Below are 19923 nucleotides of genomic sequence, written 5' to 3'. Positions count from 1 at the left end.
TATTCAAACACTTGATGTTATAAATTGCATTTTTGTGATAAACTGCTTTAAAGTTTTTACAACTGTAATTGCTATTGTATTTATAATTGCAAAATAAAAATCTTTTTTTAACACAGTATTCTTTCATAAATGAGCAATTTCTTCCCAAAATCAATAGGCTAGGGCCTCTTTCCAATTAAGCGAGGAAAACCCCTGTATCAAATGCATACATTAAATATATATTAAATAATCCTAACTAAGTCAATGAAAATTGCGACATCACAATCAGAAAAGTTTATAACAAAACAAATAAAAGGAAACTTTACGTAAAAAGACGCTGATTAGACAGTGTGAATACACAGGCTTATCAGTTTCTTCGTTTATTGCATGTCAGACAGGTTGCTCATATCTTAAATCATGTTACTGAAAAGAACCACTAAGCGCGATGCACGTGAAATTATACAAACTTCACTTGATTTACCCGCCTCAATTATACATATACGCACTTTATTGCTCATGTTGAGATTGATTATCCGTTCTACCTTCTATATGTGTTGACGATACTTGAAATATGTTATCTATATTGTATAATCAAGAAAGAATATGTAATACAACGCTTCTTGAAATATGTATGAAACCATCTTTTAATCAATTGTCTTACAGTCTTAACGAAAATTAAATTATTTGTGTAATTCAATTTCTAAGACCTCCCTTCGACGGCTGCCGTCATTGAATTTCATAATATCAATGTTGCAACTTTTTAAAACAGTTTTCATTCCTTACTTAGGAATGTGGACTTATTAAAGAATCAAATCAGAAACCGTATTTCGTGAAAGGAAGGAAGCTGAAAAAGATGAGGAATTTGTGTACTTTTATGAGCTAAAACCTTCTTATTACTGATTAACAGCACCCAATGACAATTCTATATTTAATTAAGAAGTACGGCTAGACAGTCTCTAAAGGAAAGGCTATACGTACAGAGCCGTACGACTAGCCAATAGTCTGGCCGTTCGGGGCCATACGGCTAGCCTATTGGCTAGTCGTACGGGGCCGTAGGGCTAGCCACTGCCATTAATAAATGATTCAACTTTTTTTCTAACGCGAATACTGTTTACACCTTATTTAAGTTTAAAGTCTTCAAATAACATAAGATCCCTAATTATGTATACCAGTAATAATTTTATAGTACCATATGTATATGGTATGTATTTTCAAGTCTAACTTGCATTAGACAATTACTACAAAAATAAAAAACAAGTAATGCGTTTGTCAGAAACACAATGCCCCCTACTGCGCCGCTTCAAAGCCATATGTTTGACCTTTGACCTTGAAGGAAACCCTGACCTTGACCTTTCACCACTCAAAATGTGCAGCTCCATGAGATATACGTATGCATGCCAAAAATCAAGTTGCTTTCTTCAATATTGCAAAAGTTATGGGCAATGTTAAAGTTTTGGGACGGACGGAGAGACTGACTGACTGACAGTTCAAAGTACTGCTTTATGCCACTGCCACCCTCCCGGGAGCATAAAAACGAAAGTAATGCAATTTATCAAAACGCAAAACATACAAGGGATATAGAATATTAATAAACTTACCATTTGTGTTGTTGAGTTCAATTGTGTATAGTAAATCCTTGTTTATGGCATTTTCTTTATTTTCTTTAATACACAATTATATATACACTCCAATTGTTTGTTGGCTATAAATCAGCAAATGTTCAGGCCTTGCTTTCATTGTCATAAAACAAAAGGGAAAAAAATGCTGCATTGAATAGCTTTAGCTTTATGGCTGATCTCGAGACATGTCTTTGTGTCAGTGCAGACTTTATTTTGTATTTGAAGCATCTTGAATCTTACGTTTCTGTAATGAAGTATGTAATACATGAAATCATATTAGACTTTTTTGTTCTCAAACAATTATTATAAGTTATATAAAGAATAAATAACATCAAGAAGGAACATTATAATTGTCATGCAAAACTGTTCAGGGCTCGATGTTCAACTGTTAACTAACTTGACATGCCAGGCAAGTACTTTGAAAATCTACTTGCCCGGACCTGCCTGACCAGACGACTAGGTTTTTAAATAACTTGCCGGCACCCAAACGTAATAGGACAACCATTAATGTTGAGCCCTGCTGAAGTTGAGAAAATATATATTTCAGATAAAAAACTTGTAAGAAAGCCATATATTGTTCGTTGATCATTGGCATATATCAGACGGGGTAATCACGTGACAGACAAGATGGCGATGTCCATGCCGAGGCAGGTATTTTTCATCGTTTGGTACCCTTTATTACTTGTATTATTTTTTTCTATTCCGCTCAGTTTCCAGCCATATTAGGAAGAAAGTTACTGGCTTTTATTTCATAGTAATATTCGCTCTATATCTCGACTTTACTTGATGCAAACTTTCTAAGCAGATGACGTTATTAGGGCTCCACTAAAAAAATTTGCAGGGAGTAAAGTCGAAATATAAAGCGAATTCAAATACGAAATAAACGTCTGCGTTTGTTGTTTTGTTTGTTATTTCTTTGTTATTAGATACTACTACTACTAATAATAATAACACATTAATTTAAGTTACTTTATGCTTTGAATATGAACATTAAACTTGTGCATAATTGAATATAAGTCTAACATTCAAGAGGTCTGTTGAGACTTGCGTATTTCAATTTTTTTTCGCATGTCTGATTTTGAACTGAAATACAAAATATGTAGTTTAGTGTCGGACACTATTAATTTCTTCTAATACACATTTTTTTCCGATATTCTCCATATAACTATTAATATTATCTCCTTTAACATTAAAACGATATCTTAATGCATGTACAATCGTATCGCCATAGAGCAATGACAATCACTGAACGAACCTTAGCATTAAAATTGCACGCTTTGTAGAAACAATCATGTGCTTATCGTCATAAGCTGTGTGTGTGCAACATCGTTGGTTTTGTGTTGGCTTAAATGATGTTGATTTTTTTTACTGTATAAATGTATTATTCAAAGTGAGTGACTAGGTGTCACTAAATGCGTGTTACTGGGGATTTACAAGTCTGTAACTGGATGGTTTATAATGTGTTTCACTGTCAATTGTCCGACTTTTAAAGTCGTCCGACTTACCTACGACAAGAAAATCATGAATCGCGAAAACATATTTGAGGATAAACTATGCCGCAACAATAAGATTGTTTAACTATGTGACTCAAGACAAATGATCACGAACATGAAGTTTATAACAAAATGGATGGTTCGTGTGCAGCATTGCATATATCACGTATAATCCTACTTTATCGTTCTAAATACACACACAGTTTCGTTTTCTGATCGTAGGTGTTAATACATAAAAATTCTTTGTCGAGTTTACAAATGACACAAATGGCGCGTTTTTTTAGGCTATGTAACACTATGCTGCATGCATCATTATACGGGCAAAAGCCCGCGAAGCGGTCGTTGACCGTTCATACATATGGAAATTTAGACATAAAATTACATAAGAATACTACCTATGGATGCGTCTCAAAAAAATTGCCACGCGACATATATTTTCGCGATGCTATTTATGACCTTGAACAAATCAAAAACACTTTGACATATGTTAAATCACATGTAAATACATACCCCAGGAAAATTTTTATCAATGACATCATAATTAAGTAGCGAATCGCACTAAATATTCTCGCATTATTTGTTTTTCTTCGCAACCGTTCCAGAATTAAGTCATTACTCAATTATCTCCCCTGAATACTCTTCAGTGGGTATAAGCCAAAGACTGGTTCACTACATATAGTGACAGTCTTTACCAAACACAATTTACGTGAACATAACCCGTCTTAAATATATTGCCGACTCTCAGATTTTTGTCGAATTTATTTGCTTTGATCTTTTCGATATCTTATTGTTATTATTATCCTGACAAATCACGAACGCTTGTTAAAAAATTATTTGTTTTAAACATTATAGTTGGCATCTCTATTCTTCCAGTATTTTAGCGGTATTCCAATAACGACAAACTACTGTTTATTTGTCAGAATTCGTAACGCATTTTCCATTCGCTCTCAGAAAGAAGTTTTACGTGTGATCATGAGCAATATTCTGGTAAGTTGTCGTAGTTTTCCATCAAAAACACATTTATTCACAAAATTTAAAGATATTTCGATCTAACGGTTTAGCGTTTTAGCTTTAATTTTTAACGTATTTACACCTCGTCTGCTCGCCCTTTACCGATATCCCGAAAGGTTATATATCACTATAATAAGTTTAGGCCTAAAACCACAAAATCCGATACCGTTAGATTTTCGTACCACAATCTTACGTAAAAAATCTTCCAGATTCGAAATCAACAAAAAAACAAGACATTTATAAATTTTCTGCATTATTGATAAAATTCTAAGATATTTGTTGGTTTTCTGTTATTAGAAGCTGTTTTGCCAAGGCAAGAGGCCATTCTATCGAGCAAAACTGACAGTTTTGGTTTACAGAAATCAACAAATAAGGGATTCCTGAACTATCAAAATTTCCAAGCTATATACACAGTTATTATCTGTGGTGGTCTTTATTGGTTCTGTTGGTTTACTTGGATGGAACATGTGTGAACTTTTATAGAACTTTGAAAAGTCTATATCTGTCTATCTATATACAAAAATCAGCTATGGTATAATAAGAGCAGATGTGCAAACAATGTCAAAGGGTTTTAAATTAACAATTTGAAGGCAATTATGCTGAAAAAATATGGAAGTTCCCATGCAAATTTTGTCTGTATATCGAAAAGTGTCTGCCAATAAATGTCAAACTAGTAATACAAAACTTACCACAAGTATGTAAAAGCACGAAGTACCTGTTGTGATCATTTTTAGTAAGATAGTGTAATTCTAAACAGTAGCAAATAACTTTAGTAAATGCATAGTGCAATTAATATGATTTCCTTTCTATAGTGTAATTAATAAATTGGTTGTTACTTGTAAATCCATGATAAATGTTTTATGGCTAGTAGAAAACCAGCATTGTTAATTGTGTAAAAGGTAATAAAATAACACCACTTTGTAATTTCATATACGTAAATATTATTGTACTGTAGGTTGATGACAGTATTTTAGTATTACTCATTTTGTCACTATTATTTTATGTGCAAATAAATGATGTTAAGTGTTTTGTATCTCCACACAATACCACATACTTTTTTACATACGTACTGTGTTATGTGTTCTTTGAATGTTTAAATAAAAATATATGGATGATATAATATGATGCATTCTAATATTTGCATTCAAATTGTAACTTTAGAGCTAAGTGTATGCAGTTGAGACTGTGATTTTAGTATTGCAACAAAATGGCTAGTTTTTTAGTGGCGACAAAATTTAAACTATTCAACAATAGTTTGCGAAAGAAAATTAGAAACCTGCAAGATACCTGTATTTATTAAATATTTTAATTGCGAAACAAGTATGTTGTAATGCTGTTACACATAATTATACATTGAAAATAAATAAGAAGACAATTAGCGGTGTTAACGTTTCCCAACAGTAGAAATCATTCATCTGATGAAGTCAGTGGTATACAGACGAAAGCTCCAGGTATGGCTTTCTATATGTAGTGTGTGTTATTTGACAGTCTAAGACTTATTGGATTTAAAAAAAATCCTGTCAAATTTGTCAATCAAAATTGATTTGACTCATCACATGATTTTGATTATGTTAAATCAGTAACTGTGTGCTTAATGCAACTACTTTAGCAAGCTGTCAAGTTGAATTGAGACATTTGATGAAACAAACTGTTTCCTGGGTAGGATCAGTACTTAGTGTCTATACGACGTACCATGACGTCGAAAGTCTTCAAGACCTACTAGGTAGAACGAGAAATGTACTTCGACGTACAATTTTCACCGACCCTTGACCCCCAATCAAAAGACACCTTACATCTGTTGCTTTTAGAGATATTTGACATTGAACATTATTATTATTTATACCAAATTATGCGACTACCGATCGCTTACTCATACAGATTGTGTGTATTTATTAAACATTATAATTATTATAATTTAAACCAAATTGTGCGACTATCAACCGCTAACTCATAAATATTGTGTGTATTTATTGACCTGGCGTGGCGGAATTAACCTCTGACTTATGTAAGTTATGGTTATCACAAAATATAAGACTAACAGGGAGGTTATTATACATTATTTATCCCGTTAATGTTTAGTAACTGTTTGGTTACCGTTGGGAATTTCCTACACAGTAATGCGCTGGACAGTCGTGATACTCCGCCCCGCATGATCAATAAATACTCACAATATGCTGAATAATTTTTATTTTAAAAAGGTAACAGTTTAATCTTCTTAAAATGTGTATATAATCCATTTCAAGGCATTAAATACTTGAAACTTCTATGTGTTTTTGTTTGCCATTCTAATATTTTTATTCATTTTGTCCTCAATTAAAAGAGATTTTAAACATTTATTATGAATAAATCTGAAGGAAAAGCGGCTCAAGAGACAAATGTTTTGATTGGCTGTTCAGAAAATGTGTACGTCGAAGTACAAACATGTATGTAGAAGTACAAATTGTACTTTGACGTACAAATATAAACTTCGAAGTGTATTTTATATTTGTATGTCGACGTACAGTTATTGTATTTCGACGTACATTTCTCTTTTTACCTTGTAGGTCTTCTTGACTTTCAACCCAAATGGTACGCCATAGTATGTTTTTAGGGTTATCTTAAGAATGCTCCCACTTAAGGGATCAATACAGAGACCTCCCAGTCCCAGTGACTAAGCCAGTAAGCAGACACCCCATCCACTATACCACAGCCACCGAACCAGCTTGAAATTCATGTGGCTAGAAAACAAAAAAAAAATATAAGATGCTAGATCTTTCAGCTAAGAACATGTATCTCGTTTTAAGATTGATTTTTTTTTTGCACGATGTTCAATGAGACCTTAATGTGCACTGGTAGACCATTAATAAATTGTATTTAGTCCATATAAACGGACTCCCAGAACCTTTGATAATTTTTGCTATGGCGGCTCTGGGAGTCCATATGCACTCCTTCATATACATGGGTGCAGTTCAGCGCACGGAATCCGTGCGCTTCACTAAACAGAGTTACAGACGTCGTTCGAGACAAATTGAGGAAAATAATGAATAAATTTCATAACCATGTTAAATTTACCTGAATGGAAACCTACGGATGTTATCCTTTGCATGCATCCGATAAAAACACGACGATGTTTCGACACACTTTTATCGCTGACATTGTTATGTTTAAATTTGAAACAGTGTATTCTGTATCGAATACCACATCGTTATCGACTTTTTGGCTCCAACACATAACGCGACGTACAAAGTATTGGTGTAATGCGACCTGACCTATATTGGGTCAATTTTCCAATATGGCGGATACAGCGTACAAAACAAAACCTTAGTCAATACAAATCAATTATGTCTTGCTTTAATGGTACCATTTGGATGAGTTTGTGGTTTAGATAGGTAAATTTTAATAAGCTCTTGAAGTTTCAGTGTTTATTAACCTTTGTATTGTTGATAACTTTTTGCACCCATGGACAAGAGAGAGCGCGTTGCAACTCTCAGCCTAAGCTGAGAGTTGAATTATTACAACTAAAATTGTATTATGCATAAAACCGACAAAATTAAATCCTCATGTAAAAATAGATGTCCACGCCCCGACTACTCGTTTGCGGCATTGATTAACTCCGCCTTTTCATCTCAATTCTCCGCTGACATTGACTGCGCATGCGTAACGATTATTTATCCCTTGTAAAGTTGAATTCATTCCTTGTGTTGAATTCATCTCTAGTACGGATTAATTCTTCTCTAGCGATGAATTCATCCCTTAGAGAGCTTAATTCATCGCAATTAATCCCTATTAGAGATGAATTCGGTGAAAACGGGGTGAACACGGATTAATCCCTAAAAATCGACTGAATGAGGGTTATTTTTTAGGGATTCTTAAAAGATTAATCCCGGAACAAAATCCCTAACCCCACTGTATATAGCGTCAATTGTTGAGCGGCCAATTTCTGAATCCGAATTGGAAGTCCGAAATTATATTAAAGTTACTACAAACATTTTCTAATATATTGTTAACAACTGAAGTAAATAACTTAGATAAACGACTAAGAAGAGTAATCCCCCTATAATTGTTCACATCAGATTTATCGCCTTACTCATGTAAAGGGATTATAATACCCTCCGTCCATTTCATTGGAAAATGACCAGAGTTCAACGCAGCATTACACAAATTACATATATGCAACGCTAACATGTCTTTCAATAAAATATTCGTTTAAAATACAATCACTCCCATATGCTTTGTTGCGTTTCAATCGTTTTACAGACAATTTAATATCATCAACGGTAAATGGCTTATCTAGTTCGGGGAAACGCGAATTCGGCAAATTAAAATTATGAGTTCTGCAAAATTGTTCAGCATCATCATTAACACAATCAAACAAACCATGACTTATATCAGAAAAAAAAATTTGGTAGTCTTTCAAAGGAATTTGTTGGTTTTTAGTTTGATTATTTGATTTTAAATATCTCCAAAATTCTTTTAGTCTACGATTTTTTAAGCTTTCCATCTCATTTGCCTAATTCCTTTTTCTTTCTATTAATAATTTGTTTGTATTATTTTTTATATTGCAACAAATAATGTCTATTGTCTTCCGACTTATAACAATTAAATTGTTTTAAAAGACAAACATAGCGACCGTGTGCCGTTTTACATTCCAAATCAAACCAGTTGGCATGTCTAACAGCGCTACACTGTTCAAATTTGGGTGTATTTGTTATTAAATATTCTTTCGAAAATAAAGGATCAGCAACATTACGTATAACATCAGTAAATTTATTAACGCACTATTTATAGAATCACAACTTGAACAATCTAAATCTTCTACAATTCTGTTAACCATAGGTAGGTTGCTAATAATACCTGATCTAAATTGATTACGCAATGAATCGTCCCATTTAAACTTCGTTTGAGTGTATGACATATATCAACTGTTTTGTTGTAACAATATAATGAAAACGATAACAGTGCGCGGTCACTGCATTAATTAGAAACGAGCATCACAAACTCTTTAATAAGTGCAAATTTCGTTCATGGCAAATCAGATAATCAATTGTAGATAAACCATTATGTGAGAGGTATGTAAACTAACTCATATCTCCTATTCTTCCATTGACAACACGATAATTTGAGGATTTACATAGATCAAGCAGTTTAATTCCGTGATTGTTGTGAGATCTGTCAACGGAGGCCCTAACAGAGTACATATCTGGATCATGATCAACATTATCTATAAAACTATTTACAACATCATGAAATAACAAAATCAGATTTGGACCCAATCCTTCTATTAAAATCACCACAAAGTAAAACACGTCCTTTATTTTCATAAAATAATATATCATTTTCGAAAAAATAAAAAAAGTACACTCAACACATTGTATGCAGGTGAATCTTCGCACCAAAAATAACATCCGCAAATATAAATATCTTCATTCAAACCAAAAATGTCGATCTAATTAAAACCATATAATTGAATCATGGTGATTTTGTATAATGTCAATACCATCTTTTAAATATTCTTTAAAATATAAAACTACCCCACCACTGCATCTACGAGGGTTCTTTTTCTGGAATTTCCAATAAATATTGTGAGAAATATAACAGTTTAAAGAAATGTTACGTGAAGAATTGGTCCAAGTTTCGAACAAAAAACAAATATCATATTTCAAGAAAACATCAACAAATAAAGTATAATCAATCTTGGATTGTGACAGACCTTTCACACGACAGGATCGCAAGTTCTCCCCCATCGTGTCCCTATTCCTTGACATGACGACCATCAACGTAGAGGGTATTGAAGGCTATCCAGGATCGTTTGCCTTGCTCCATCGCCTCTGTCATTTTCGGTACCAGTCGTCTACGTTTGGCGACCGGTGGAAACTACTCGAAAAATTTAAAGTTTGTACCTTTCAGTTGCTTCTACTGCCGCCGAACTTCGCCACGATTGAACGGGTCTTCCCTGGTGTTGGGTGGCCCGGAGAGCTGCATTGAATCGATGACCTCATTGGCAATCTTCATGGCATTTTGTAGATGCACTCGGAGTTTAGTTTCTGTAATTTCCGGTATTTCATCGTCAACTTCCGGTATGCCAGTAAAATGAGGTTGTTTCTAATTGATTAGCTTAAACTAGAGATGCATATGATCCGTTAAGTCATATGCCTTTAAATTATCGACATAACAGCAAAATAGTTTTTGTTAATTATTTATATGACTTTAAATCAATTGTTGCAGGACACATGTTGCATCGATTGTACTATAACCCGGATTGAAACCGAACTGTGCGTCTGTTAAAATTTCGTTAGCATAAGCTCAATGTAAGCGTTCGTTGAGTAATTAACTTCGCAAAACAACTCACAAGGGTTATTCCTCGGTAATTGTTGGGTCTTGATAGATCGCCATTTTAACAAAGATGGATAAGCATGCTGTTGTGCAGCAGTGAGGGCATTTCCCGGACTTGATACTATGATTAAAAAACACTTCAAATGAACGAACTATAACATAGACACTCTCTTTAAAATATTCACTTATATAATTGTCAGAATAACGTGCCGTTTTAGTTCTCTATAGTTTCGTACCCATGACAATATCCTCCACTACTATGTATCTTTCGATGCCCGGGTAAGAACTAACAGAGTTATGGTTTTTACGAAATTGCCAACAAAAATGAGTCTTTCATTATTTATATTACCTTCGTTATAGTCAGGGTTTTGAAGTGTTCAATGATCCCATTTAAAACACGTATTTCTCCTTTTGGATCTTTTTTTAAATAGTTTCCCAAATTATGTAGGTGCCTTTGATTTCATGTTGTCCAACTTGCGTCCTATGTCCGATTAAAATCTGGTGTGCATGTACGACAATAATATTTAATTCCCTAAGCTATTAAATACATATGGAAAAATGCAAACGCAGAGCGCTTCCGTCTAGGTTTTATAGGATGTTTACGGCGCAATGTTTCCCCAAAGTATTGGTGTATCTTGTAGGGAATCTATAAATAAAACTGTTGAAAAGTTTACTGAGTTTAGAATTATTTAGGTCCGTTGCTAATCCATTGTTTTCGGGGTTTTTTTGTCAATAATAAACCTTTTTTTCTCAAAGAGACTGTTTTAAAAAAACGCAGAATGTTTTAATGAAGAATGTCATTATGCGCGAGAATTATATATAAAAGCAATTCGCCTTTTCAATTTTGATCAAAATGGCGCAAATAGAGTACTCCTTATGGAACGTAAATCCTCTTAAAAGAAAATTGTAAGTAAATGTAAAAATGCCAATTAGAGATAAAGAATATAAAAAAATGAAATTCTAAAAAGATGTAAACCCAACGAATTTGCTCGTATATCTATTAATATATGTATATATCATTCTGCTAATTTAAGCAATGATTTATCTTACTGCTACAACGAAGAAGCAGAATATTTTTTGTACACAGAGTTTTTGTCAAAGCTATTTACCATATTCTAAAATAAACGTATAGATAATTTCTGTACATGCAATAACAGTATTTATTTCGGATTTCGAGATTCGCAATGTTGCTCGATAATTCATAAATAAAATCTTGCTTGTGAATAGGATTCCATTGCCCTATTGTTTTTTCGTTCTCGCGTATTTTTTTTGTTTATAGTTGTCCCAAACGTTTACATTATATTCAAGGGTGTCATGATCAGAACGTTTATTAAAATCATTATTGCAAAGTACATGAAAGTTGAACAATTGTCCGACTTGTTAACAGATAGTCAACTAAACTTTACCTATTATGTGCAAAACAAGGTATTCTATAAACGTCAGTTTCAGTATTTAAATAATGTTGATCAAGTTTAATCCTAATGACAATCTATTTCATTTTGAAGAACTGAAACACCTTTTCGTATAGTATCTCTAACATATGCTAAAATTCCACCACTTGCATACATCGTATCTCTATTTTGATAACGTCTATATTAATGCTTGCATACATCGTATCTCTATTTTGATAACGTTTATATTAATGTATTGGATCACTAAGTCCAGGCAATTTAATATTAGATTTTGAGTTTGTTCTTGTTTCTGTGAAACGAATAATGTCATATTGTGAAAGCATTTTGACAATATTCTGGTGATTAAAACTTGTCCGTTGAGAGGAAAAATATTGTCGAAATGTTTTGTCTCCTTTTCTGGTGCCGATGTTACTAGAGAATCCATTTGAAACAGCGTACTCAACAGAATGTGTAGCATTATCATTTGTTTATTTTTTTTTACTTGTACATGCGCTTTATGTTAATATGCATAGCTTAAGAACACTCAGACACTTACAATGTTAGCATTTCTTTCAATACATTTAAATAATTTAAAATTGCTTATGGAATCAAAAGCTTTATTAAAATAAAGACATAAACAATAAACTCTGCCTTTAGTTTTCGATGTATATTTTTGTATCATGGATTGAAGGCAAAAAATGTTGTAAACTGTCGAGTACCCACGTCTAAAGCCAGATTGCGATGCTGCAAATTAATAATTGTACTCGGCCCAAGAGTATACCATACACATGTTTTAATTATTTCAGAAAATACTTTGTACATCGTACATCGTACATAGTAACAAAAATGCTTCTGTCATTTCTAGAGTCATTAGTTGTTCCCGCTTTGAAGTACCGGTAGCTGTATTATTAAAGATCTATCGAAATACGATTTGTTTATAATAATTTACTTCAATTACACTTTCTTTAAAAAGGTAAAAACGCAACATAAAAATGGTGTTCAACTAGTTTAAACATTTAACACTTCTACAATGTTTTCCTAGGCCTGTAAAAGATAAATCGTCTTAATGATCAGTTTTATTGAAATAAATCTTTTTTTTCAAATTTCAAGTTAATTAACCGTGGTGTGTCATTATTTGTATTCATTTCTAAAGGTAATTTCACTATTCGATGTGCGACTGTGCTTGATATTTTAAATATACGCATTCGCTTTATGGGATTTCTGCCTGTCAAACGAGTGAGCGTATTCAAAACAGTCAAGCCTTGAAACTTGAAGTTAATCTTTACATGTATAATCAAACGCTCCACGCAGAACGTCATTTTAACGTTACGTCATGTTACGCTAACGGGAACCAATAACGTGCGACTGGTCAACACTGCTGAAGTACAAGGTCGTTCCTAAGATAAGATGGTGTTAAAATCATGCAGGCACTCCATATGCAACACATACTGGACATCAGTTGGAGTTTCTTTCAAAGCACAGGTAAAGCAATTAAAAGTAGAAATTCAACTATTAAATGTTAATGTGTATGGTTGTATTTCAAAATTGAACACTAATGATAGCGTTTTCTTTACTCGTATATCTGCTGCTGCTACTGCTGCTGTGAATTATTTGATGAAGGTAGTTCCATTAGCTGCTGCTACTGATCACGATAACGATTACCAAGATGTTAGTTAATGATGCTGCTGCTGCTGCTGCTGATGATGATGATGATGGTGATGATGATGATGATGATGATGATGATGGTGGTGGTGGTGGTGGTGGTGATGATTATGATGATGATGATGATGATGATGATGATGATGATGATGATGATGATGATGATGATGATGATGATGATGATGATGATGATGATGATGATGATGATGATGAAGGATTACGACAGATAGTGTAGACCATGTGCGTAAAACCTGACGGCGGATGGGGCTGGGTCATAGTGGCCTCGGCACTCGTGATGAACCTGCTCGTGGACGGCGTCAAGTACTCATTCGGCATCCTCTTTATGGAGCTCGTGCGCGTGTTCGGTCGGAGCAAGGGAGAGACATCCCTCATCATGTCAATACAGGTCGGGGCCATGCTGCTGTCAGGTAAGACCTCTCGCTCGTAGATTGCTTACAATCTGGAATTATTCGATTGAAAGTTAAGTATTTAAATGAAGTTATTTATTTAAAACCCTACCACATCACACATGTCTAATTATTTTATGTTTTGTTTACCTACTTGTGTTTTGTAGTTTGTTAAATTATTATTCTTCATTAATATTTCTTCATGAATTATGAATTTTTCTATTTCTGACCGGCTTAGTTTTTAGGTGGCAGGCTTCCTTTTGTAAGATACCAAAACATACAGCAAGAGTAAAGATCTAGTATAATACATGACATCATTAGAAAGTGATGGTAGTTCCATAGTCATTAATTGTGTGAGTTAAAATTATTCGCGTACGTTTTTTTTGTAAGGTCCTTTGGCCAGTGCCTTTGTGAACCGCTTCGGATGCCGCGCGGTGGCGTTTGTGGGAACTATAATAGCCACTTCCGGTTTCCTTATCAGCGCGTTCGCTTCCTCAGTCCTATGGCTGTATGTATCATTTGGGCTCATCGCAGGTACGTGGAATATCGATACCCGTTTTACGCAATCCTACTATGTTGCTGCTATTTTTTCGAAGTTTGCATTATTTCAAAACAAAGTTATCCCATATATATATATATATATATACTCTGTACGTATGCCCTGCTAAGCAGTTGTTTTCGGACAGGGCTGGGTTTCGGTCTGCTGAACATGCCCCCGTACGTGATGATCGCCCGATACTTCGACCGGCGACTTTCCCTCGCTATCGGACTGGGCTCCATGGGCTCAGGACTTGGAATGCTTATCTTGAACCCCATGTCTGAGGTACGTGAGTAACTACTATACAACACTTGTGTTCGGTACGTGTGTAGCTTATCTTCAACCCCATGTCTTGGGTACTTGTGTAGCTATGTCCATGGCACGTGTGAAGCTCATGTATAGCCCCATGTCTATGGTACGTGTGCTAGGTCATCTTTAACCCCTACATTTGTTGAGTCATCTTCAATGCATGTCGTGGGTTCGTACATTTATATATGTGTTAACAAGCTCAAAGAAGACATTAAAACCCTCTTTTCTTATACTGTGCTCCCCATTATCAATTAAAATCTATTTTCTTTAAAATGTATGAAGAATTTACATAATTTTTTTAGCATGCCCTTCCACCAAAACTGTCTTATTCTTGTGCAATATTAAAGTAAATACAGTATAGATAACTCTGCTGATACAGTATAGAGTACTCTGCTGATACAGTATAGACTACTCTACTGATACAGTATAGATAACTCTGCTGATACAGTATAGACTACTTTGCTGATACAGTATAGAGTACTCTGCTGATACAGTATAGAGCACTCTGCTGATACAGTATAGACTACTCTGCTGATACAGTATTGAGTTCTCTGCTGAAACAGTATAGAGTACTCTGCTGATACAGTATAGACTACTCTGCTGATACAGTATAGACTACTCTGCTGATACATTATAGACTACTCTGCTGATACAGTATAGACTACTCTGTTGATACATTATAGACTACTCTGCTGATACAGTATAGACTACTCTGTTGATACATTATAGAGCACGCTGCTGATACATTATAGAGCACGCTGCTGATACATTATAGAGTACTCTGCTGATACAGTATAGAGCACGCTGCTGATACAGTATTGAGTTCTCTGCTGACACATTATAGAGCACGCTGCTGATACATTATAGAGCACGCTGCTGATACAGTATAGAGTTCTCTGCGGATACAGTATACTGTTTGTGCCGCTTCAGATGCTTATCGACGAGTACTCCTGGCGGGGCACGCTTGTTATACAGGCGGGTATGATCCTTCACGGACTGGCCTGCTCGCTCGTCCTGCGTCCGCTTAACCACACAGCTCGTGAACCAGACAATCGCGGGCAGAGAAAAACAATTACAGACACGGAGCTAAATAAAAAAAGGGATTTGCACAATGGAGATAGTGTTGAAATTACATCATTTCAACAAAATGTTTCGTTGAAGTTAATTTCAAATTCAAATCTTAAAAAGGTGGTCTTCGAAACCAAGTTGCTGGAAAAACAAGGTATCGAGGAAGATGATACAAACACATGTACTGAAATTATTGAAATTACTCTTGCAGAGTCAATACTACAGATTAACCAAAGACGTGCTTTAAACGAAGACGTGCAACGCAACTACACGGGACAGAAACGATGGCTTAGTATCGCCCCCTTACGCAACCCGGGCTTTGTGATATTGATTGTCTCCAACTTGCTAACAGAACTGGCACATAATGTCCCCTTCGCGTATGTGCCCTATATGATGGTCGATAAAGGGTTCCCGAAACAGGATGCAGTCACTGTGATCTTCTGTATTGGTAAGCGAACTAGAATTAGAAAGTTGCATTACCGTTTTGGCGCATTTTAAATAAAAGCATTTTTTACCATTCGTATTATAACCATTTATTGTACATGAGTTATACATAACTTGAATTGATAAATATACGTTCATAGTTAAGCATGATTAAATGCACATTAAACCTCTAAGGCGTCACTTTGGGCGTCATATGGAAAATTGAAGTAACAAGATATCGACGTGGGTTTGAGCAATTTGTTTTTAAAATATTTAATTCTACTTAATTATTTCGCAATACGCATACATGGTTAACATGGGAAAGTCATGTTGAATTTTTTTTTACAGCCGAAAGGCAAGTTTTTCCCTTGCTAATAAAATGCCATTTTTGACGATGCTGCTTCAGTGAAGCAGCTCGTCTAAGTTATAATACCATTAATACATTCTTTACAATGGCGAACTTTTTAAAAGACCGAGCCACTCCGATTGAGTTAGGTTTTTTTAAATCGGCATACCTCGCTGATTATCATTGATAAAGGTAAAGGCAGCTTGGTTCCCGTCCTCTGTCAAATTTATCGTGAGGTTCGGGACAAGACTCAGACACGAAACTGCCAGGTGGCACTTCAAACGCTGTGACGCTGGGAAAACCCTTAATGTAATTATTTTTAGATTTGATCGAGAATGTAAACCGCCTCCCAGTTTCGTTGAATGAGTCAAATTCCCCACGAGTACTACTTCCCCGTACCCCCAATTTTGTCCGTAGCCAAAATTTTACGTAACCATTTTTTTTCGTACCCAATTTGTTTCGTACCCAATATTTTTCCAACCTAAATTATTTTTCGAACCCTTTTTTTCGTACCCAATTTTTGTTTCGTACCCGAATGTTTTTCTTTCCCATTGTTTTGGCATAATTTGTTCGTACCCAAAGATTTCGTACCCAATTTTTTGTTCGCACCCAAAAGGCTCGTACCCACATACACAATTGTGGTGATGTAGATACACTGTTTTGATGCTATTATATCCATACTCTTAAAAAGCATCGTGACACTAGTACTGTCAATACTTTTATCTGATAAAAAATGACTTTAAAAGCGAGACTGTTTCCATAAAATGCACTGAGAGAGGAATTCAATACACGCGCGAGAATGAAAAAGAAATACAGCATAGCTTTAAGTGTGTACCGCCATCATGATTTTTTATATTCTGTATATGTAGCCGAATACTGAACTCGTCCTTTCTGAAAATGTCTTAAAACTCATTTAGTTTTCACACAAAATAAAATTTACAACTATGAACTTAATTTCCTCTGTCAATTCGTCCCACGTTACAGTAATTCCCAAATGTTTTGTTCACACGCTATTTCCCCAACATTACTATTTCAATGCTATGACCATTGCCTAACGAAAAACTTTTGAACAAAGTACCATGGTTTATCAGATGCGTTTACATTGAATAAGAGTGTATTTAATGTATAATGTATTACATCTAGAATGTTATAAAAACTTAATCAGTTTCTCGCAATTTTTTCGCGATTCATTTAACTTAAGCCTAATGTACTTGTGTAGTTAGCTAGAAATGACAATCACTGTGGTTAAAAGATTATATAATTATAAGATCACTGCTATATGGTGTATTATAGTCTGCCATCCCCCAGTCAGTAATGCTCATTCAAACTGTAAATATACTAAATTGTTATTAAATTTGCCTCTTTCCGAGAAAACTGGGCTTAATGCATGTGCGTACAGTGCCATCAATGATTTGCATGTGCAGTTCGCACAGGCTTATCAAGGGCAACAATATCCGCCTTAAATGGATTTTCGTTATGAAGAGATTTCCTTTTAACAAAAAAAATATATATAAAAACAATCCATAAAAGGAAAGTGTTGTCCCGTATAAGCCTGTCCTTCGAAAATAGCTTATTGTATAGGTAAAGATACTAATGCAACAAGCGGTTAAATTACTATATTCTATTGTCGTACCGTGTTTTCTTATTTACCACCGACACCCAACTATTCCCACTTTCTGATTTTACTTCATTATGGCGCATTTGTTTAATGTTTCTACGGAAAGCTGTACGCCGCGGTAGTAAGTATGCATACTACATAGTAAGCTGCACCTCTAGCCAGGGGGTTGACTGTGCCTTGACTACTTCCAAATAACCGCTTGTTTAGTGTCGTTTTGTAAAGCGGATGTTCAATTGTTATACCTGCTGTATGTGTCGCCAGGTCTCCTCAGTACGATAGCACGAGTTGTAATTGGCTGGATAGCGGACCGGAAATGGGTCAGTCGGGCGCGCCTGTGCAGCCTCGTGCTTGTTATCAATGGCGTGTTGATCACCATGGCGCCTTTCTGCGCCAGCCGCACCGCCTTCTTGGCGTTCGGAATCCTCTTTGGACTATCCACCGGTAGGAATAGGCCTTACAGTTACTGTACATGTGGGATTTAACATTATAATAGGCGTTTATAGTTTTACCGAACGCTTTCATGTTGTTGTAGATCTTCTTTTGCAATGCGTTAATTCGTGTGAACGGACAACAAATGCATAAAAACTACTACATTTGCATATAGACTGGTATTTGCAAGTGATAACATCAAACAAGGAAAACGTTATTGTTTACACATTGTAATATTACTTCATGAAGAAATGCAACGGTGATGGTTTCGCTTTACCAGTGTATATATAAAGACACGTATGGCCATCCGGAAATGAATACTTTTTAAATAGACGTTGTTCATCCTAAAGGACATGCAAGTTTCATCATACATTTCGGTTCTCCTCAAAATACACTTTTTTGTTATTACTGTAAATAAACGTTCTGACGTGCACACATATCACACTTGACTTCAATGTTTTTGCCGTGTATATCACCCTTACACGACGTGCACTCTTTCTTTCAGGAAGCGCCAGCTCTCTGCGTGGCTCCCTGGTACCAGACCTGTTTGGCGAGGCGCAGATAGCGGACTTCAGCGGCATAAACAGGTTTTTCAGCGCTGTCGCGGCCTTCACCGGCCTTCCCGCTGCAGGTGAGGCGACACAAATGCACGTATAAAGTCGTCCTTTTGGCTTTAAATACAGGCATCCAGCCGTTCATGGGCTCATCCATTTATGCGTCGCTACATCCATCCGTTCATAAGTCATTGCGTCCATGCGTCCATGAATGCATCCCTCCATCCTCCAAACCGTTCATATATCTCTCTTTTCATTCAACCAGGCTTGCACATGCCCATACATCAATGCATCATTTCGACCATGTATATTATTGTTTCCATCCATGTTGCAAAGTGATCTAGTACACGGCTTTTCATCATCCGACCAACCAAAGACAAGAAAACGTGTTTTCATGTATCCCACACTCCACTGAAGAAAGGCGCAGTATTGTGATAGACTCCGAGTAGCAGCTGTATAGGACCGTGGTATATATACCCGAGCGTTTGCGGGTCTGTTTGTTCGACCACAGACAAAAAAGGTTTGGTAAACCGTGTTATAAAACACATAAGACGACCTTTCTAAACGATTATATAGATGTTGTATTTTACATGTAATGACAAACTGATAATTTAACTAGAACTGTTTGAGCATGTGTGGGCTAAAATGATATTTAAGAAACCGCGACGCTATTTATAATACTAATACTACTACCATACAAACCTCATTTCAAACAAATGGTAACGTCATTGCGTTATGACTATTACGTTACCAAACTTTATTTAGAC

The 19923-nt window shown here is 35.3% G+C and overlaps 1 protein-coding gene across 1 annotated transcript; it reads left to right on the top strand.

Moving 5' to 3' along the window:
• The first annotated feature begins 13858 nt into the window (after positions 1-13858).
• On the top strand, positions 13859-19605 carry LOC127854581 (monocarboxylate transporter 12-B-like). The gene is made up of 7 exons (XM_052389643.1): positions 13859-13892; positions 14262-14405; positions 14558-14694; positions 15649-16234; positions 18435-18614; positions 19108-19233; positions 19574-19605. Exons 1-7 carry the CDS (start codon positions 13859-13861, stop codon positions 19603-19605), a joined length of 1239 nt encoding a protein of 412 aa, XP_052245603.1.
• The last annotated feature ends 318 nt before the right edge of the window (positions 19606-19923 follow it).

This window comes from Dreissena polymorpha, chromosome 13, assembly GCF_020536995.1.
Source record: "Dreissena polymorpha isolate Duluth1 chromosome 13, UMN_Dpol_1.0, whole genome shotgun sequence".
In the NCBI taxonomy this organism is placed as follows: Eukaryota; Metazoa; Mollusca; class Bivalvia; order Myida; family Dreissenidae; genus Dreissena; species Dreissena polymorpha.
This window is presented reverse-complemented; position numbering and strand designations above follow the sequence as displayed.

Excerpts from the sequence above, each read along its gene's own strand:
- LOC127854581 (XM_052389643.1), top strand. The coding sequence starts at position 13,859 with ATGTCAATACAGGTCGGGGCCATGCTGCTGTCAG. Across the intron at positions 14,406-14,557 it reads ATCATTTGGGCTCATCGCAG|GGCTGGGTTTCGGTCTGCTG; the intron begins GTACGTGGAATA and ends GTTTTCGGACAG. Across the intron at positions 14,695-15,648 it reads TCTTGAACCCCATGTCTGAG|ATGCTTATCGACGAGTACTC; the intron begins GTACGTGAGTAA and ends GTGCCGCTTCAG.